We start from the raw sequence: 25,135 nt of genomic DNA, 5'->3' as shown, positions 1-25,135 counted from the left end.
TGATAAAAAATAAAACATAAATAATAAGAATTCAATTTAGAAATGAAAAGGAAATAAAATATTTAAATAATTTTTTGCATTATGTCGGGTCTTATTTACATAAAATGAACTTAACTTAAAGGAGTTAATTAAGTTTAACATTGACTAATCATTTCAATCAGAAAAACCATATTAAACTTACTTCAACGATAAGGAAACAATTTTGGAAATAATAATTGAGTTTTTTATTCATAAATAAAATGTCTATCCAATATAATGCAATATAAATAATTCAACAATTTTTCGCTGTTTGATCTTGCATTAATTGATTTTTAAATTATATTTTAGTTTTTATAAATTGAAATTGCATTAATTTTAAACAAATTTTTATTAAGTATTAATTTTTTATAAGAATATTCTGAACCAAACAATTTTTTATTAAATATATTTAAATATGTTATGCCAAAATATTTATTTAGTCTATACTTTAATTATACTCTTATAATATTTCTATATTTATTCGACAGATAGAATTGTATATTTCATTTTCAACGTAAAAATTAATTGAAATAAATTATTTGAAAATATAATCATAATTACATAATGTTTTTTATTCATTGTTATTTTATCTTTTATAGAATTAAAGAAAATCGCTTTTTAATTCTATACATCTTTAAATGTATATTACTTATACTTTTATATGGTATATATATTTTTTAATTTTATTACGTGTTTATTTTTTGGTATTTATACAAATGATAAGGGAATTAAATTTTGTTTAGCTTTATTAGACGAATTTTCCTAATACTATTGAAAAAATATGAATTTGTATCTATAAGCATAAAAAGAAAATTAATTATATATAAAAACTTTAAAGTTCATTTGAAACCTATAAAAGCTAAAAAATTGTTAAATACTTTTTTAAAGAGATTTTTTACTGAATTTCATTACATGACTTGCAATAAAACAACTCTTACAATAATATAGTACATAAAATGAATTCAATAATTTATATTGTACACGTTATGTTTAAAAAGGCAGAATTATTATAAATAAAAACAAATTTGTAATTATGCTTAAATATAAGAATTTGCACAGATATGAGTATACATCCTATATAAATATTATACTTATACAAAATACGATCTTTATAAATATGATTTACTTAAATTAATAATAAAGTTTCCACGTATAAGAATATTTTAAATAATTATACAAGATTGAATTTTGTTGAAATCATTTAAATATAAATTTATATATAGTAAATATCATGTACATTTTAGATGTTTTAATTTTGATATAAAATACATTGTATAAAATAATTATCAAAACTATAAAAAGTAGTTTTTATTATTTTTGGAATAAATGATAAGTATTTATGTATAAAGTTTGAACAGATTAATTAATGAATTAAGAATTTCCATCACAGATGTTTATGTATCTTGTACATTTGTCTCGACTAGAAAAAACTTGTTACCATAGAAATCGCAAAATATTAGACATATAAATATTTTATTTGTAATGATAATTATTGCAAATTTGTTATTATCTGTCTAAAATAAAAAGAAAACAATATACTAAAGCTTAGAAATATTTAAAAATATATATTCCTTTATTATGATGTAATTTTCTTTTGTTTTTGTTTTATTTATTTATATTTATATATATATTGAAATAGGGAAATGAAAGAACCTGTATATATTAATAATAAATATATTCTAATGCATTAGTTACAAGAAACATCGTAAATGCTCTTTCATATTGATAAATAAATAAATATGTTATGCTAGATTGTTAGTTACTTGAAATTTAAAAGTGAGTATAATTAAGTATATTTCTAAACAATTATTATTTTTCTATAATTTACGAATGTTTATGTATGTATACACTTTTATAGAAAATTTCAATTGTTGAAAAATTATGAGTTTTATTACAATAATGCTCAAATTGGTCTCTGCTTTTCACAGATTTATCACTCATGGAGCAATCTATCATTAAGGATTCGTTATCCAATAATGGGCATATCAATGATTTGACGAAGGACGCAACAAACTTTCATGGGAATCTAGCACTTTCGTATATCGTAAAAATGTCTCCAGTTAACATAGAATTCACTGATCTTACATATACAGTCCCTACTGGCAGAAAAGGTAAATATTAATATTATTAATATTTCCATTTATATGTTATTTTTATTTTAAAATAATTAATGATGTATGATTCGAAAAGTTTACTTATATATTCATAATTAATTTAATGCATTAAATATTTTTAAATGAACTTTCTTTTAAACTAAAACTTATATTTTCTTAATATTTATTTACCAACACTATCTATTTTTAATTTGTATTTATTTATTTTGACTAATTTATTTGTTGACTTCCCACCATTTTTCAAGGTATGTTTTAAATGCAAATGTCTTAACATTAATTAATTGCTATATATTATTCATCACTCTCTTCATTTAAGTTTTATTAAATAAAGTAAATGATGTTACTACATTCATTTTTTCTATTCAAATAATTTAAATGTATTGTGAAATTTTAATAATTTTTGTCCTGCGATAATATTATGTTATCTACTTGCATCAATATTTATATATAAATTACACCCTCGTGTTTATTGGTTGATTAATTAATTTATTTCATTTTCATTCGTATATTCCAATGTATTAAATATTTAAGAACTACTAAATCATTATATCTTTCCTTAAAAACTTTTCGTTGTCTAAAATTTCTTGAAAATATTGTTTTTATTTAAATAATATTCTATTTACTATTCCTTCATATTTTTTATTTTATAGAATAGATTTTATAGAATTTATTTTATAGAATAGAATACACCAATATTTTTATTCTTTTCAATGCTTTATTTATTCGTTATGTTTATAGTAATAATACCAATAATTATTTTTCATTTGGCGATTCATACATTATTTTATGTGTATACTGCAAAATTAAATTTCTATTCCATTTCTTCTTATATTTTTGTCATCTTTTATTAATTTATTTAATTAAATGTATAATTCGTAGCTGCTAATATCTTTCTAAAGATTTCAGGGACAAAAATTTATTGTAACTATTTTTTTTCTGTTTTTTATATAATTTTTACTATTTTAATATTTATGCCCTACAGTTTCTTTTCATTTTAAATTAATTTTTAACTATTTTCTTTTATCTTACGATGAAATATTATGTTTAATTTGTGGTATTTGTAGATATTTAATGTAGAAATGTTAATATATTCCTATATAAAATTGAACCTAAAAGAATAGTCAATTTAAAGGTTAAATCATCACAGTTATTAATATTTATTTATATTCAATCTGAGTATTTAAAAACTGCTTTTTATATTTAAAATCAGTATGTATTTGAATTAAGACATTCCATTATAAATTCATCCAATTTTTTTTTTAGTAATTGCAACTTACATTTTATTACCGACTTATATTTTACAATCATCATTTTTAATGAGTAATAATTTAAAAATTCATTATTAATTTACTAGCCTTTGTCGTATAGATAAAATTAATTTCAATTTAATAACGTAATAATATATATCATTTTAACTTGATAATGGTTTTATATTATGTATTCTATTCAAATTTTACAAATATTTTAATATTATTATATTTTATTACAATAATGAGAAAATCAGTCATAAAGTTATTTTTATTCTTTAAGAATAATAGAGTTTGTAAATGTCATTATGATAATCAACGAATCTGATATATACAAGGATATATTATTTTTATTATTTTTTTTGTTTTGTTTTATAATATTATAGTATAAACTTATAAGTTGTTTGTTTTTTTTCTCAATAAATAATACATATATTCTTCAGTAATCTTCGACAACACTAATGTAATGTTTATAATATCTTCAAATTCTAAATTTATATATATATGAAATAAGTATTTTTGATATCTATGTTTAAATCAAGTGCTTTTTTTTTGTTATCAATGAAATGATTTTAATACCTATGAGTGGATGTAATAAGTCGATCGTTATGTTGATTGTTTTAATTGAAATTCATTATGAAAATAATTTTTATATTATTCTGAAAATTTTTATTCGAAAACATGTTTTTATTATTTTGTGTTTTTATTTGTAATGTCTACATATAATTACTACAAATTAAAACATATGTATTTGAACTTAAATAATTTTTTATGAAAACTACCGTTTATCACAGAAATATGTGTGTCATTCATATACATAAATAATTGAGATTTAATGATAGATATTAAAGTTTAATAACAGTAATAACTACAATATATAATTTTAAAAATAATTATGTACCTTATTATCAAGAAAAATTTATATCTCAGTACATTAATATATCAAAATATTATATTATGACACAAACTCTTACAATAAAAGATGTAAATTAAATGCAAATTAATTGCAAATTGAATTTACTCTTCCACCATATTCTATTTCATTATCGAATTGATTTTAAGGATAATATTTTAATGTAATAACAACAAAATTATAGATCCTTAAATTTCTGAAACTATGAAATTAATAGTGCATAATAAGAGTGAAATAATGTTACTTACATATAACATTGTAATTATTAACCTTCTACAGGGATATTAAATTTTTATTATACTATACTTTTTTATTAAATAATATAATATACAATATTGTTTGTCTAATACATTTTAGTTTTATTAGTTATGTTCAAAAAATAAAAAGTAACTAAAAAATTCGATAATGCAAGTAATATGTTGGGTAAATAACAAGATAAGGTTTGTCCGTATATCTTTCAATTAAATAAAATTGAAAATTTCATTTTCATAAAATTCAAAAATTAGAAATCTATAATAACCGAAACAGAAGTGAGAATGAATTAAAAAAGTATACAAATAAAAAACAACATTTGCCTTTTAAGTATACATTTTACAACATTCCAAGTTTGGTATTTAATAGTCACGATCATAATCAAGTTTTACGAGAACCATTAGTAAACATACCGGAATTATTATTAATACACTAAATACCTCATTATTAGTATTAAATACAATATTTTTTAATTATTATTTAAATAAGGTATTCTAATGCTTAAAAAAATTAAAACTACAGAAATCAAACATAATATCTGTGTGATAATGATAATTATCCATTATTAGGTTAATTTAAATGGTTTATATTTCTATAATGTAATTACATTAATTAATAATAGGTATTATTAAATTATTTAAGATAATTATTATTATCTTAGACAATTACAAATATCCGTCAAAATAAAAATAAATAAAATAAAATAAATAAAATAAAAAATAAATAAAAATACATTAAAAACTTTTTTTTTAATTATAAATAACTTAATAAGAAAATGTAATTAAGTAATATAATAATAAAATAAATTATATAAAATATACCTTTTATGTATTCAATATATCCTTTATTAGATACACAGATAACTAATTAGGTCCAATAAAAGTAGACAACTGCTATTACGTTATATAACTAGATTTATTTTAAACGAAATAACAAATTACACATTTTTAAGTTATATATACATCATTAATAATGTATAACAATCTGTAGAATAAGTTAGTAGTTTTCAAATATTCAAAATATTAAATTGAATATAACATAAGAATTAACATAAGATTAATATAATAAAATAAAAATTTAAATAAAATAAAAAATAAAAAATATAATAACAATTTTAAAATATTGCTATAATAAAACAAGAATGTAAATGAACCATTATTTTGTCTTGATAATAGTATTTAAATAACTAAAAACAAATGGTTAAATATTTAATTGTATTATCATTCTTGTCATATTCTATATATATGTTTATAATAATTTTTTATAAAAATTTTGTTGAGATACTCAGTTTTTCGTAAATGTAACTGTTGTATAAATCCTCATTATACAAATTTACCAACTGAGAAATGTATTAATACATTTATATAAATATAAATATAAGTGTAGTTTAAAAGGACTAAAAATACTATTTTTTATATAATCTGACTCGAGTTAATTAATAAAAAATTAGTTTCTCCAAAAAATAACATTCGAAGGTTACTGTGAACTTATACAAGTAAAATAATACGAACCTAAAAGACTACACGTACTGCATAAATATAATCAAATCGAATAAGACGAATTCATAATTTGCATCGTTATTTTTAACATTTTATTCAAATAGTTATTACATAATCATTAAAACTAATAATCTATTAATTTGTGAAATTTGATATGAAATTATGTAGATATTTACATATTATAATTTATAACAAAACAACAACAAAATTTCATAATATATTATTTTATTAAACTTTATCTTTTATTTTTTTCAACGATTAGTCCACAATTAACACATAAAATATATTGATTTAAAATTCAAAATTATGTTTATAACTTCATTCATCTACATTAATATGATTTATATTACGTATATTTTAATTATGTATTTAACATAATATTATTATATAACTGCGCAATCCAAAGCAAGGTTTTAACTCTTTTCAATTGATACGAAGTTTCAAAAGTAAGTATTTCGTAAATCGATGTTACTTACTTTCTCATAAATTAGGTTGCTATACGTGACTGCGTAAATAATTTCTTCAAGTCTTGTCTTTGCTTATTGTAAATTATGGTATGTAATTTTTTATAAATTCCGAGATTTTTCATTTATAAAACCTTATAATAAGGTGCTACAGCATTATAAATTAAAAAAAAGAGGTATGATAAAATATTAAATTTTAATAAAAAAATACATTATTAATGATTTTGTTTAAAAAAATATTTAAAATAATTATTTTATATAATATAATTTCAAATTATTTATTATTTTTTATAGTTTTTTTTTCAATATTTTCAACTAATTTTGATTACAAAGTTATTTTTAAAATTTTTTATTCTAGTTTATATATATAAGGAATGGAGTAAATATTATTTAACTTATTAATAAATATTAAAACATATTATCAATAACTTAATTAAATTATTTAAAATCAAATAAATACTCAATATTACAAATATTTAAGAATAATTTAATATTATGAAATTATTGAATCTTAAGCATTATTAGATTATATAAAGAAAGGTAACTTTAAATTAAAATTATATGTATTAAATGAATAAATATTAGAACTTATTTGATTAAGAATCATAAACTCCATAATTTTATTCAATTTTAATTCTAAATATTATCGCTATATTTAGAAGATTGCATAAACACGAACATATTGAATAAGTAAGTTTGACTGATTAATAGGAAAAATTTCGTTATAAAGTACGTATAGCTTCCATATAAACAAAATACTATGACTTAACAAAATACTATACTATAACTACTTGAAAAATAAATTTTAATTTTCAAATAATGACCAAAATAGTAGATTAAATTATTCAAGAAATTAATTAAGAAAATTAATTCTTCTTGTATCATATGTTTGTTATTAGAATATTGTAAACTTAAATACAAAAGATATATGGAAACATGATAAAATATTTTTATATACATTTGTATATATTTATAAATATATTAAAATAAAGTAGTATACTTGGTCCGTTAATTTATTTTCTTTTTAACTAAACTCTAAACAGTTAAACTTATATATCCAAATACTCTACATATCCAAAATATAAATTGATATTACCGATGGCATTATTCAATATCATAATCAATAAAAATATTCAATATAATTAAATTTTTTATTTGAAACGAAAAGCGATAAAGTTTAAATCAGATACACATGTATGTAAAGGTCTAACTCACACTGTAATTTTACAAATTTTATCATGCAATAGTCACCATATGAAAGTTTTTTCTAGTGAAAGGATACTGTACCTAGATTTTGATTTTTTCAATAAGATACTTTTGCTTTTACTCTTCGATATGAAATCGATTGGATAACATTTTTAGTATTTTTTATATAAAATTTATGTTAACATAATGGTATTGAATATGTTTTTATTAAAAAAATTATTATTTCTGTGTTTAACGTTATATTATAAATTTTATACCATTATTTTCATTCACACTCTATTAAGATATTGAACAACTGAGTATTTTTTATAAGAATGATATTAAATCAATATAAACCATTATTCGTAAATGTATTCGACAGTTTTGTAAAAAAATTAACTTTTATAACAAATGTATTTGATAAAATATAAAATGATAATAGTGGAAGCAAATTTAAATTAAATCATAATTAAATTAAATTAAAAACTTTTTAAACTATTAGAGTAGAATTTTTCATGACATTTTTGAGAAATAATTTGTAGTAATAATATTCATGTACATCTCAAATATAAAATGTTTATAAAAAGTATTAGCTAAAATTGGTTCATTCTATTGTAAGTATAAAACTGATTAAAACTAATTTTAATGATAAAACTAATATCAATTAAATTAAATTCCTAGTGAAAACGTATTATTTTCAATTTAATTATACCATATAATAAATTATAACTTATCTATATTATACTCTCTTTCTCTTCTCTCTTTTATTCTATAAACAAATATTATTACCATTTTTAAGTTAATTATTGTATATTATTTTATATTCTAGGTTCCAAGTTAATTTTGAGAGGTGTAAATGGTCAATTTAAATCTGGTGAATTGACAGCTATTCTTGGACCATCCGGAGCTGGAAAATCTACCCTACTTAATATTTTAGCCGGATACAAGTATGTTAATTATGAGTTCAAATAACAAATTTTGCATCAATTCTAAGTCAATTGAAACTATTATGTAATTATTGTTTACTTAATGAATAATTTTTAATTAATATAATCAAAATTTATTCTAAAAAATAAGAAATATTTATAATAATTTTGGATTTAATAAAAAAAGATGCCATGAAATATTAAAAGTTTGCATGTATTAAAAGTTTTTGCTTGTCCCGTATTTCCATAAGTCATATCATAAATAGGTATTATAAGTTCACTTAGAATATATGTAATGTATCTATAATATTTACTATCCAATACTTATAAATAAATATTGTTAGATTTCATTTTATTTTTAAATATTTTTTATTAAGTTTGATCGATTAAACACAAAATATGATGTTTTTATATAATCAGTTATATATCATATAATTTTGATTTATAATGGAAAAGACCTAATAATATTTGTATACGAATTGATACAAGTTTTATTGCTATATATATGATAAAAATTATAAAAATATAGTGTTATCACGTAATAAGAAATTAAATTAAATGATAAAAATTATATTAAAAAATATTTCTAATATTCAAATATATATCTATTTGATATATAAATAATTAAGATTTTGACCAATCTTTTAATACAAAAGTAATCTTTAATATAAAATATTAGATTATTATCCTAATATTTACACATTACAAAATATTAATTATAATATACTCAATAAAATTTTAATATATTCAGTAATTAAAAAATAAAATCGGAAATAAAGGAAAGACAGAAGATACATACAAATGTTTTTACCTGAGCAATATTAATTGTACACGAGTATGTTTTACGTTTTTAACACGAATAGTTTATAACTCTTTATAAATTATTAATAATTAGAAATAACATATCAATAATTTATTTTTGTTTTTTAGAGTATAAACAATATATTTGGTATTTAAATCAACATTTAAAAATTATGCGATAAATTTTTAATTTACTTTCAATTAAAAAATTTACTTTAGTAATTTTTTTTAATTCTAGTAAAAATTTGAATAAAATTCTATCTTAAATAGAATACGAAATTTTTTACATCTTAAATATAATAAAAGTGCGACTTGATTAATATTTAATCATCAAATTAATAAGCTATGGATTATATTTTAGTTTATGTTTGAATTTTTCTCTCTATATGATTATTCAAAATAAACGATTTCTTTATCTAAAAATAAAATTGCACGTTGTGTATATTATTCTGTCATTAATAAACAAATAGAGGTATTAAAGAAAATCGAATAAATAGAAAAGCAAGTATTCTATGTGATAAGTTTACTTTTGCAGAAGTTTGTGAAAACTAGTGTTTAAAGAAACTATTTATAGAGCTTACACAGATTTGTTAATATTAATTATTCATAATAGCTTTTAAGCAATATACTATATTCAAATAAAACGAAATCATATGTGTATCTAAGATTGTTATAAATGAAAATGTTTAATTTAATTATAATTGAATAACGATGGCTATATTCTATGCATCATTTATCAGTTAGTGGCTACGTGAAGGAATTATTTTACGAAATTACACAAAATGAATTTGAATATATAGATTTGATATGTATTAGAGTATAATTCATACGTGTTAATAGAATTAAATAATAAAAGAATTTTTATAATATTGTAGTTTAAATTTTATAACATTATTTTCACTTCAATGGTTTAACAGTTAATTATACACAAACGTTTATTTCAGTGTCTTTTTGTACTACTTCAGTCGTCATTCTTAAGCAACTTCAAGATTCCAATTGATTAATTTTGTTAAACCAATAATTTATTTTTTAAATAAACATTTTTCAAATAATGTATATATTATATAGTATAGTATATATTATATATTAATAGTAATAACAATGAATTCAAACAATGTAATGTATGTTCCGATTAGAATTAATTTTTTCAATCTGTTTTTATTTCATTTAATTTATACTACAGAACTAATAAAATAGTGATAATAGTTTGTGTGACTTTTGTAACATGCACATTGCTATTAGCAAAAATTAAAAAAAATAAGTATACCAATATATATTTGCAGCTTCGTAAATCGTAAAAATTCTTTTTACTTTACACAATTGAATTCTTATTATTACATTTTCACTTTGTTCTTATTAACATACAAACTTTATGATTTATTAATTTAAATTTGATACATTGAAGCATTTTCTCATTTATATTGGATTTCTAATGAATTTAGAATATGAAACATACTTTTAAGTTTTAGCTATAAATAGTGAGATAATTTATCCCATTTTCTTCATATTTCGCTTGAAACACTCTAAAATCCTAGTATTTTTCTATATTCTTTTGTATTCTTATAATCAATTGCAGGTCTACAAAATTCGTAGTAATACGATGCCTCCTCCTACGCATCATATGTATCGCTTTCAGGGATCACTGACCGTTCGACCTATGATACAAAAAGCTGCAATGTTCGACGTCCGTATTATCGATTACTGACCCTATATTATTTTGCTAATGGTTGCTAGTATATATTTTTGTTATATGAATAAGTAATCTTTGCTCTGTAATCTATATAAAGTATTATCTTAAATTAAACGTAATTTGCTTTCGTTAAATTATTTTTCTGCCATCTTAAAAGATAAATTATAATTCCTGAGATGAAAATATTCTAGTTGAATGAACAAATTCAGGCTAAAAATTATATTTTGAAAGTATTGCATACCAATGATTCATATTTATTTTATAGTTGATAAAAAACTTATAAATTTTTATAAACAATATAAAAATATAGAATTTATTTCATAAATAAATTATGTAAAAATTGCTTCTATAATTATATAATATTTAAAATAGATGGATTACAATTCAAATACGATTCAATTTAATATACCTATTTTTATATATATTTACACGTGAATAAATTTAAAGTTGCTTTTTATATTTATACAAATATCTTATAGAAAACAAAACAAACTAATAAACCTTCTAAAAAATGTTAATAAAAAACAATGAAATTATTTATCATGTTACACATTTACTGTATATTTATATAGAATTCACAATCCATAAAAACCATTCTTAATGAAATTATTATTTCATAAAACTCTATTTTTAATAATTGTTTTAGACATCAAAATAATTGTATATAAATTTTTCTATTGTCTCAATAATGCACAACATTACCTATTTATATTAAAACACTGCATTCATTTGCATTGTATACTTTTATTAAGTCGTGTATGTATTACCGTTGAGCTAAGTGTTAGTGAATGCTAATATATATTTTGAATTGTAGTAGAATAAGAATTTTGTTATCAATATTAAAACAAAGTTTACATTGACTAAAAAATATTAATAAAATCGAATAAAAATTAGATTCATCTTATATTAACAATCATGTAAAATAATTTTCATGTTCATTGATTTTCATGTTTATTTAAAAGAAATAAGTTTTAATGAACTTTTTAACAAAGAATGCCATCATACATTAATTAAAAATTAAAGAATTTATAATCTATGTAACTAAATAAAAGTGATGATTTATATTTGTTCTTAAATTTGTCAGATGCGAAGGAGCTTCAGGACTTATTAATATAAATGGTCAACCACGAGACTTGAAAGAATTCAAGCGCTCATCCTGTTACATTATGCAGGAGGATCTTGTGCAACCTAAACTTACTGTACTCGAAGCGATGTGCTTTGCAGCCGATCTGAAACTCGGAAGTAAAATTAATGCAGCAAACCGATTCGCTATTGTAAGTTTTATTTTTTACGAATATACTAAATCACTACTATTGCTTTTATAATTTCGAAATGAAAAGTTATGTTTTCAAAAAAAGTTGGGACAATTTGTTTTATATAATGAAATGAAATTATTTTAATATAGAAATATAAAAAAGCAAATGCCCGTAAATAAAAACATTATTATAATTCTAAAAAATAAAAACGTTAACATTGAGACTTAATTATATACTGAGCGACAAGTAATTTTATTTATCAAGAATTTAATTTCACTTACGGTATATTCATATCATATAGTTTTCTACATACAGGATATATTAAATGTTTTTAAAATATAAAATATAAAACAGTATTTCTTAATATAAAATTTAATACTTCATTTGATAATATAATTCAATGTTTGTAATTTAATATATTTTTACCGATTATAATGAAAAATTAAAACATAATGTATAGTATTTGCTGTGTTAAACTATATAATATTTTATCAATAAAACAATTCGTAATGTGAATGATTTAAATTATTCAATCATGTATTCTATATAATTTGGTATTATGTCAAAAATTTAATAAATATTACAAATTTTAATTAATAACGATTTTGAATATTAAGATTTTTATTAATTAAAAATAGGAAATAATTAATAATAAATAAAAACGTGAATATAATTTGTAAATGCATTTAATTAACAATTTAAATACTGTTGCATATAAAAAAGTATATATTTAATACTTATGTAGAATTATTAAAATAATTAATCAAACACTTAATTTACATTAACGTAAGACATTTATCGATTAAAATGGCGAGACAGTTCGTATAGAATTTAACAAAAATTTCAATTATTCAATTTTTTAATTTTAAAAAATAATCGGCTTATTATTCAATTATTATTAACCGGCTTTTGCTTGAATAAAATTATTTTGCACAAATGTATACTAATTACCTTTTTATAATCATATATCCGTTCTGAATGTTTTTTATTAAAACTGTAAAAATATATAAATTTTAATCTTGAATTGTATAAATAACAAACTTAGATTGATCAACACACGTACAATAATGCTTATTATTAATTCTATTAGTCTATTTTGATTTTAAAACGCAAAAATTTGAATATCTTGGAATTAATATTATTCAATAATCAATTGATGCATAAGTTGAATAATTAAGAAGTATTTCTACATGTAATTCACTAACTTCTTATATATGAAACAAGCAACAATTGAATACATCTAAAACAAAAATATTAAATAAAAATTTTCAGATAGATACTAAACTGCATTTCAAAGAAAATTGGATATTGTACACATATATAAATTAATATTAAATTTGCAATTTCATAATTTTTTAATACGACTTCTAGTAATTGGTTTAAAAAATTTTAAACCAATATGATTACTATAGTTTTCTTCGATTTGTATCTTTTACTTTTATTATATACGATTTATTCGTCATCGCTGCTCATTGTGTAATATCAAACATAATTTATTTAATTAAAATATATAGAAGCAACGTTAAAAAATTTATATAATAATAAATTTTTTAACATCTTATAAGAAATTATAAAATGAAGGAATGTAATATTTTAATATAAATTTGCGTTCATATTATTAAATTAACAATATATCATTAAAATAGAAATTTAAACATTCTTAATCATACAAAACTTAGTAATATAATATTGAAATACTGCATAATTCAGTTATGTTCATTAGTTATAAAAGTTGTTTGATAACTAAAAAAATTTCATATCATATTTTTCGAAACATTATATAAAAATATATTGAATACTATACTTTATATATAAATTCATTTTTACAGTTTTTTTAATATTAAATTGAAAAAAAAGTAGTTTCGATGGTCAATCTACAAAATTGTTATTTTATTAAAACTTTGAAATGTCTATTTCGCAGTAATAGGTCCAATGCAGATAATTACAATGCGACTATACACGCATTCATTAGTTTATAATGAATTTCACTATTGAATATATACTTGTACGTACAGAAAATGGTGATATTATTAAATACTAGATAAGTTAAATATTTTTATTTTGAACTAGTTTAATTTTAAACAATTAGTATATACTCTTTTAACTGATTTTGAATTGATTCTTATAATTTTTGAAAATTACGAAAATACTATTAAATTTGAAGCTTCAATTTTATAAGAATAATCTGATATTAAATCAATAATTATTTAATATATTATTTTAATATGTATAAAGAAAATTATAGTAATATGTTTCTTTAATATTTTCTTATAACAATTACAATGTATATTATAGCATTTTTAAATAAAGTTCTTTGTCAAATATGCATAGTTATTTATAACGTTAAAAGCGTTGTACTTTAAAATAACATATTTTTTCCATTCAATGCTGTACTCATACTTATATGATAATGAAGGATCAAAAGTAAATTTCGTAAATAAATGTTATTCCAAAGTAAATTGGATTCCATATGAGATGAGGTATACGCACATGTACACACAGATATAATGATGACCACGATTTTTTTTTATCAATATTTATAGATATTTATAAATTATATATTTTTAAGTATATAGATTATTTTTTTAGATTTATACTTTGTAATTTATTTATACATAATATAGGGTATCCTGATTGTCTAAAAAATTCCTTAATAATTTCAGATCTTAATTATCTTTTTATTTTAGTACATTCATTCTGAAACTTCAAGTATATGTTTCTGTATTTTTTAATTTATTAAAAATGAATACATTATAATTTTATTTAAGAATAGATTCTTCAAAGATAACAGTTATTTTTAAAATTTCGAAATGTAAATCTAAATTAAAATACTAGACCCTAATAATACAATGTAGTATAATTCTATTTTAATTAAAATACGATATACTTATTTAAATTGCACTAGTATCAATTTATATTATTTTCTATAATTATATTTTCCATATTGTTAATATATTGAATACCATGTAGTTCTATCAACATAATTTTAAAATTATTGTATTTATACATATATATTTATACTTCATTTAAATAATCTTATTTTCCTTTACATATCCAGTTATATAATGACGATAACTAATCTTAAAATTATATAAAAAATGTAATAATCCAAAGAAATACTGCTTTATTTAAGTTTTAATTTAATGTAATAATTTTTATTAAATAAAAAAATTTAGAAAAATTATTACTGATAAATATCTTAAATAGTTTTTAAAATATAATTTATATATATTTATCTATCTTTGTATAATTTATCTACTGATTTGGAAAACTTAATTTTACATCCATGAAAAATTAAACAATTCTAATACATTTATGTTGCTATATTGAAATTTTAAATAGGTATACACAAACTTTTATAATTACAAAATAAAAGCAATTTTTTATATTTTTATATTATTACAACAAAAATGTAACACGTTTAGTAAATATATTTTCATAAATTATTATTAATTCAAAAATGCTGTTAAATGTTCACGTTTGTGAACCGTGATGGTGTTTAATTCTGATTTTGAGCGTCTCGACAATTATGATATAAAGACGATTTAAATAAAGAAAAGCACGTCTCATCGTTAGCTCAGATAGAAGGGTGACGGTCATCATAAAAACAGAAGGTCTCGGGTTAGATTAGTAACCCACTAGTTTCTATTTATAAACCCCAATAATTATTTTATTTCAATAATATTAAATATCAAAACATACTTTACTTGCAGATAATATAGTTATATACTATGCATTTATGTACTAAAAATAATAAATAAATATTTTGAATAGTTAATAACACAATGAAATAAATAAACATACAGTATCATCTTATTAAAAACATAAAATATAGTTAAAAAGGCCAGAGCAAGAGAAACTTATATGTTCATAAGAAATCAAATTTATTATAGTAGCTTATCTTGTTCTTTATTTTTATTTTTTAAAATTATAATGATCAATAAATAATAATTAATATCTTACTAATAGCTTAAGTATTATATATTTATAAAATTTACAAATTATATTTTTTAATTTGTTAAATATATTGAAATTGTTAAAAATTAATTTAACTTATAAGAAATTAGCTTACACAAATTGTTTCTATGTATGTTTTTACAATGAAACAAATTAATACATTCTTGTCATCTATATAGCATAACAAATTTCGTTTATTTTTAAATAATTAATTGATATTTAATTAATAAATTTATATATTTAATAAATAATCAATTAATAGAATTAATTGTCGTTCTTCCATATACATCCGAGAATATTCATTTTCATAATATATTTTACATATTTTAAATTATTCATGTTATATAAAATAAATATATATTATAATAAATCATTTTTACTTCTATATATTCTAATCGATTTGGTTTATAATCTAACAATAAATATATCAATTAAAATATATCAAATTAATCACATTAAATATATTACTAATGAAATTTTAATTACATCAAACTTCTTAAAATATAACTAATGCACTATTGTTATACTGTTGTATTCATAATTTTGTAATAAATGGAATTTAATGAAATTCGATTGAATACAATTTTACTATATATATGCTTAATATATTCAAAATTCGACGAATTTATTATAAATTCTTTTATGCATAAAATTATAAATAATTATTTTTTATTTAAAATAAGTTCATTCAAATTGTAGTTTCATTAATCAATATTATTATTATCTGTATTAATAACGATATAATGCTTTTTATACTATCAAACAACATTTACAATTAATATTTAATAAATATATTTATTTTTCAACGAATAAAAATTTTTTACTAAATAAACAATATAAAATTAATAAATGCGTATATTAAAAGTTGATATTTTTAGGTATGCGAAATTTTAGATATGCTTCGATTAAATAGTACGAGGACCACTATGACAGAAAGATTATCTGGCGGTGAGAGGAAAAGATTGTCCATAGCATTAGAACTTGTAAACAATCCACCAGTTATATTTCTAGATGAACCAACGACGTATGTATAATGCGTTACAATTATATATATATTTGTATTAATAAATTTAATTACAGAACAAACAGTACACTGTATTCATATAATAAATGTAAAATAAGTGACTTAATGAATTTAATGAATTAATTAAATAAATATTTTTAATTTCATAAAACTTTATCCACAAATAAAAGCTACTCAATAATTATATAATATTCAATAGTTAATTAAATATTCAACATTCAATATTAATATTTCAATTTCATATTTTGTGTAGATTGTTTTATTTACCGTTCTAGTATAATTATTATTAGTCTTATCGTATTTATAGAAAATAATTAGGATTATTTCAATACAGATTTTAACAAAATATATTAATAAAATACTAAATATTCTAGGAGAGCACTTTACATTTAAATAATCTCGAAAAGTGGGTGGACCCGTTATGGTAAAAACCAGACTTGTGTAAAATTAAAGAAACAGATAAGAAGAAAATAAAATAAGAGTAAAATGCGATTACGAAAATGAAATGTGGAAAAAAGAGAAAACAAAACCGTGATGAAAAGAGTGAAAGGGAGGGGGAATACACGAGAGAGAGAGAGAGAGAGAGAGAGAGAGAAAATAAGTGGTAAGAAGTAAATCCAACTCTTTTTGGAGCAAAGTCGAGTTTGTGAGTTATAAAGCTGAGTAGATGAAGGTCCGTTATGTCTCTTTAAATGATACGATTCGCAAAAGATCAATAAATATTTATTAAAATTACTTAAACTTAATTAAATTAATTACGTAAAATATTATCAAAAATAAAAAATTGTTTCTAAAAATAAGCACTAATTGCATATAAAACAAGATTAATGAAATAATAGTAATAATTCTGAAACAAGGTTTCAAAATAACATACGTACTTTCTCTCTTCCGCTCTTCTCCTACTCCCATAAACAAATGTGTATTAACATGTTTTTTTAAATTCTTGAATTGAAAATATATATTAACATTGATTAAATAATAATAAAATTGAAAAAACTTGCATGAAAGATGTAAGTTTGGTTTTCAGGTGAAAAATTTTATGTTCGCCTTTCATCTGCTTAAATTATTCAAATTATGTTAATACTTTTATAATTCAGATTATTTCTATTTCTTTTAATTTTAGATGAATCTTTATATTAATAATTTTCATTTATATTGTATCTCTTCAAATATAATGATATAGAGATTTAATTTAACAATATTAATTAACGTTACATTGCAACTCCATAAAACTATATCTATATGTTATTACTAAATAGCATACATTACAAATTAATATAAATAAATTATGTACGTCTATAATAAAAATTTTATTTTATATATTACATAGTCGAAGTTGAATATGAAAGAGTATTTTTTTATGAAAATACCAGATAAAAACTAATTACGAATACTCAAATGAAAATTAAAAATGATTTATGATCAGAATACATTTGTAGTAACAGAAGATTATATCATGCACTATTCATGCTTCTCATTGAATAAACTCAATTATAAATGAGTGTCATTAAAAACAAGTATTTACACAAGTTATACAGATTAATAATTATAGATTTATATATTTGAACGATTTAGCCAATATATTTACAGGCATTCGACATTTTCCTTATGAAATATAACGTGTCATTGTATATTATATGTAATTTATAATAATTTATTTATTTCAGTGGACTTGATGAAATGTCATCAGTTCAATGCATAGATCTTTTACAAAGGGTGGCATTAAGCGGTCGTACGGTAATTTGTTCGATACACACACCTAGCGCCAGTATATTTGCCAAATTTCATCACATTTATGTAGTCACTGCTGGTCAGTGTGCGTTTCGAGGCCTAGTAAATGATGTCGTTCCATTTTTGCATCATGTAGGAATCGACTGCCCAAAACATTATAATCCTGCAGATTTTAGTAAGTCTTTATATAAGCTATTAATTTTATTTTTTATTCACAGGAAAAATTATATTCATTCAATTCGTAAAAAAGATTATTGTATGGAATACAAATATTTTAAACGAAAAATGCACTATTCTTGTATCGAAAACTTAATTTAGTTTCTTCTTTATATAAATTTATAAATAATGAAAATATCAAATTAAAAAATATTGAATATAATTTATTCATTATATCGTTTGTTATATAACATTATATTTAAAATGATCAGTTTATTGAATTTAATATTTAATAGTCTTATTGATAGTATCATATGCCAATGTTATTATATATAAATTATAGCTATAATTTATATATATTATTTTAAAAGATTTATTGTATATTTTTTGTTGTAGTAACTATTATAATAAATAATTAAATTTATATATATATATATATATATATATATATACATAGATAATAAATGATCAAAGTAGAAAACCGAAATCAAATTAAATTTTCCATTTCAAATATTGACTAAAATAATTGATGTATAATTTAAAAGAATTTTGTTACACTTTATAATTAAAATTAATAAATAACTTCATTTGCAGTTGTAGAAGTATCATCAGGGGAATATGGACATGAGCTTGTTGACAAAATGATCTCTAAAATTGATATGAAATTTCCTATTGGACTTGTTAATCAAATGAGTCCTGATGGATACAAGTTTTCAAAAGAGATAGCAAAGATTTCGTGGTGGGAACAATTCACAATCCTACTACGAAGGAAAATGCTTCAATTTTATCGCGATAGGGTAAAGGTTACATTATTTAATAAAATGTTCTTTTTTCCTTCTTAATCTATATCCAACAACTACACTTTGTAAATCATACAGTTTTAAAAATCTTTATTATTTCTTTTTTTATTTATAAAATATAAATAGAATAAATATTGATCATATGGAAGTTTAATTCATGCTCTATAATTATTTACAGAACTACATGTATTTAAAGATCTCGTTACACATATTTTTGGGTGTCATAATTGGAGGACTGTTTCTTGATATTGGCAATGATGGATCCAAGACTCTTTTTAATTTCGGTTTCTGCTTTACTTGTCTCATCGTATTTCTCTACATTCCTATGCTGCCTGTGTTGTTACATTGTACGTTGACAAAAACAGTCGTATCGAGTCCTATAACATTATTGCTATCTCGTTTACTTTATCTCGAGCGTTTCTTAAATTAAATAATAAAGATGTACGCAGAATATATTTTTCATTGTATTTTAGTTCCCCAAGAGGTTCAACTTGTTAAACGTGAGCATTTTAATCGTTGGTACGACCTTGGGCCATATTTCTGTGCCTTAACTATATCCAATATTCCTGCGCAAGTGAGTACGCACTACAGATAGCATTTGTATTTTATTACCTCTAAAGAAATAATTATAAATTTAATTATTGAAAATGTTTTTATAGTGTATTTAACTATCAATTAATATTAAAACCATGTTCAATCATTTCATTAACATATGTATAATACCAGATTTTCTTAAACGTTATAACAGAATATTTGATTTTACTAAAAGTTTCGATTTATACATAATATAAATATTAAATTAATATTTTTTAGTATAAATGTGCAAAATATTACAATTATATTCATATATTTTTAGCTTATTTTATGTATCCTCTATTTATTGATGGTTTACCCAATCACTAGTCAACCAATGGAATTCTACAGATTTGCCATGTTTATTAGTACGTGTATGGTCTGTGCCTTGATAGCGGAAAGTATGGGACTAGCCGTTGCTAGTACTTTAAGTATTGTGGTACGATTTTAATCATATTATTTAATTTGATTAAATTATAATAAATTATAATATTTAAAGATATCTGTTCTTATTATTATTTAAAATAATAAGCACAATAATTAGTAACTAATATTAAAACAATAAGTGTTTAAAATTTTTAATTATTGGATTTAATTTTAAATAATAAAATTTATTGCAAAATTATTCATATAAAAACTATTTTATACCATTAAACTAACATCAATATAAAATAATATGTAGTCGATTCACAGAAAGCAGAAAATATATAATTATTAAATGATAATTATTATTTTCAATTATAGCGAGATTCAATTGATGTTCATCTGCTAATAAGTAGCATTACTTGTTACGCTTTTTATATAACTGAAAAAAAGTATTTATTTATATTTAATCAGTCATTTGTAAGCAATTTACGTTCTATTTCTATTCTGCCAATTGCAAAATATAAGATCGGAAAAGAATGAAATAACATTAATATAATGTTGTATGCATAATATTTTATCTGGAAATGCATCCTAACAGTACTAATTTTTGCAATTTCTATTCATCTATTAGAGATTTATATATTAACTATGATTTATAATTTAACAGATAAATTTTAATAAATAAGAATATTAATATTTTTTCATTATATATAATTAATTCAAATCAATTTAAAATGTCAAATAAAACAAGGAAAATAATATATTATTCTGTTTAGAAAATGCATGATTAATTTTTTATTGTAAATTTTATCATTAATCATTCTATACAATATTAAATATTTTTTTATTGTAAATGTTATTACTGATTATTTTATACTATGTACTTTTTAATTATAATATTTACAAATTTCAGTTACATTAAAAGTAAAATTAATTATTATTTACGTAAATTTAAACTGATTTTGCTCAATGTTATATGAAATGAAAAGTTATATTATATAATAAAATCAATATTAAATTTACTTTTATACTTATTTTTACAAATAAAATTTCTATAGAAGAATAATGTATATAATTTATAAACAACCCTATTAATATAAAAATTTGGTTTTTCTTTTTTTTTTCTAGAATTTTAACACAAACTTAATATTAAGTAATATAGTAATATTACTGAAGTATTCATTCCTTCGCTTTTTAAATATAAAATAGTATATTCCTACGTAATTTTAACACAATCGTTAAATGAATCTTTTATATTAATGTTCTTCATATTTTTAATATAAGGCATAATATATAATTATCTAGAATTTTATATTGAATCGGATTGATAAGATTTAATAACTACAAAAATAAAGTTCCTGCAAAGTGTTCAAATTGCTATTTTTATTTTACATTATAATTGATCGTTCAGTTGCAATGTTCATGTACGGCCTTGTTTAAAATGAATGTTATAATGCAAATGACGATAAATGTAAAGCTTTTACTGCAATAATATTAAAAACCATCACACATTTCAGAATGGAATGTTCGTGGGGCCGGCCATGACTGTGCCTCTTATGCTATTTGCAGTACAAGGCATCGGTGACGAGGCGCCCTTGCCAATCTACCGGCAAATCATCATGTACGTTAGTTACATACGCTATGGGTTGGAAGGACTTATTGTTGCAACATACGGATATAACCGTGGTAAATTGCCTTGTCCTGAAGGAGAGATGTTCTACTGCCATTATGCTGTCCCGCGTCAGCTTCTTCGTAGCATGGGTAATTAGCTTACGCACTTTTATACTACTTATAAAAATATTTCTTCTTATCTTATACATAACGTTGGTATTCTTAATATAAAGTTAAAAATTTTAAAATAATTGATTTTTAAAGTAATTGACTGAAGTATACTGTCACATCAATGATACTAAATTGGATAAATATTTAATTCGATCGTTGTAATTCAAGTCAATAAATAATTTAATTATACAACTAGTTATATACACAATTTTATTATAGTTTATATACGAATATTTTCTTAAACAAATAAATATATTTTTGTTATTTATTTTGTTTAAATAATATTATTAACTTATAAATTAATTTATTTTCATACTTAATATGTAATTTTTATTTCTGTTTGTAGGTATGGAGAAAATCGTCTTTTGGGTTGACTTCGTAGCTCTTGTCATTATTTTACTCGCATTTAGGACATTAACATATTACTTATTAAGACAGCGTTTAAGACCGAATAAAACATTTAGAGCGCTTCACCTTATAGGTCGACTTATAAAGAGCCATTTTAGAATGGAATAAGATTATAATATTCATAATTAAATCATGTTCATTTGCATATTGAATCTATATCGCAAGAAATTAAATTTTGTACGTGTGTAATTTATACTGAGTGATACATTGAAAATATTATAACAAAAAAGACATCGATATAAAGTTTAATTGCTATTATTTTTTATTTTAAATAAACGAGTATGACTGAAAAAAACTAGTATGTATAAACTGTTATTAAATACTTGTTTATCTGTCATTTGTAAGGAAATTTTTGTTAATAATATATTATTAAAAAAATTACTCTATTTTATATTTCAAACTTTTAAAGTTAGTTGTCGTATGAAAATATTGAGATATTAAGAATGTTTAGTTGTTTATTTTATTAAAGAAAAAACGAGTTCTTTAAGAAATACTTGAAACAATAAAATTTTAATTAAAAAATTATTCATAAATAAGATTACTTAATTACATTAAACCATACAATGTTTTACGTCGACTATTAATTAACTTTGTAGATTAAATTACAACATTATTTTATTATTTATTGTTATTTATTTTTTTGTAACTAATACTTTTTTAACAAAATTGTAAGTATGTTCAAAAATGAAATTTGTTTAATTGTAAAAATAATTTTTACATGGACAAAAGAAATAATTTTATATTAAATCTTGTATTTTTTTTTAATTAAAATTGATAACAGCTGTAAAAATTCAACTATTATATAATTTATTAGATTACATAGATAATAGTTCTCTCGGAATAAATTACATTTCATTCGATATTAATAACATGCAATAAAAAGTAGAATAAAATGAGACGAAAGTATACATTCATTTTTATTCTAATTAAATTCTTACGTTTTATATTGAATAGATTTCTATTTTTGCGCTAACACTTGATTTATTAATTAAACCAATTATAGTTATTATATATTTGGAAATCGAAAGATTATAATTTGAATCATTTGATATTTTCATAGTGATTAATAAAATATGTATATAATATGTAATCATTGCTATATACTAGCAATATTTCAAGAAAATTTACATTAATTATCTTATTGAATTTTAATAATTATAATCAGATTTTTAAGTAAATTACAAAGTTTTTATGAAATTATGTACTTTAGAGTTTAAACTTCTTTGATAAATCAATATAAATTAAGATTTTATAAAATGTTAAATGAATTTCTTATGAATTAAAAAAAAACAATCTTAAAAAAATGAATCTTCAATAAAAGCGTTTTTGTAAATTTATTTTTAATTAGTGAATAAAAATAAAAAAAAAAGGTTTAAAATGCAAATAATGTTTCTTTATTACCTTGACCAATGAAAACTTCATTTGCAGTTAACTCAGTGCATAATGTATCCGTTAATAATTTTTATTATAAAATATTTACTATTAATAGTATAATAAGTTAATTGAGTTTTAAATTACAGCCATAACAATTATTATAGCTAAATTATTTATGGTCACATGACTGTGAATTTTTCATGTAATTGTATGATAATTATAACAAGTTCTGGGTACTGAACTCTAGCTGAAATATAGCTGAAGATAGACAATTGAGTCATGAAAAAATAATATTGAAAAATATCTTTAATAAAACTATAATATAATATTAAATAAATACATAAATAATAATATATAAAACTTTTTTTTAATTTTTGGTGCCCTTAGTATTTTAAATAAACAGATAGAACAAGCTTCTAAATATAGAGACGCTCAGAAATATTATAGTATGTGAAATTGTTGACCTATTCCAATTAAAAAATTGATGTAATTTCTACATTATTATTTATTAAGGTTTTGTTTTTAATGCTTATTTTATTTTTAATTTTTTATTAATTTTAAATATTAGCAATGTTTTTGAAAGCTTCATTTGTTATTGT

General features: G+C 20.1%; 1 protein-coding gene across 1 annotated transcript; it reads left to right on the top strand.

The window, feature by feature from the left end:
• The first annotated feature begins 1,952 nt into the window (after window positions 1-1,952).
• Window positions 1,953-23,386, top strand: LOC105364797 (ATP-binding cassette sub-family G member 1). Its single transcript, XM_011502824.1, has 11 exons — window positions 1,953-2,129; window positions 8,522-8,639; window positions 12,194-12,383; window positions 17,201-17,346; window positions 19,014-19,252; window positions 19,828-20,030; window positions 20,212-20,380; window positions 20,507-20,607; window positions 20,890-21,045; window positions 22,490-22,733; window positions 23,101-23,386. The coding sequence occupies exons 1-11, from the start codon at window positions 1,958-1,960 to the stop codon at window positions 23,268-23,270; spliced, it is 1,908 nt and encodes a 635-aa protein (XP_011501126.1). The 5' UTR covers window positions 1,953-1,957; the 3' UTR covers window positions 23,271-23,386.
• Window positions 23,387-25,135: the final 1,749 nt, after the last annotated feature.

The sequence above is a fragment of the Ceratosolen solmsi genome, unplaced genomic scaffold, assembly GCF_000503995.2.
Source record: "Ceratosolen solmsi marchali unplaced genomic scaffold, CerSol_1.0 scaffold15, whole genome shotgun sequence".
Lineage (NCBI taxonomy): Eukaryota > Metazoa > Arthropoda > Insecta > Hymenoptera > Agaonidae > Ceratosolen > Ceratosolen solmsi.
Note: the sequence above shows the minus strand (reverse complement) of the source record. Positions and strands in the feature narration are given on the sequence as shown.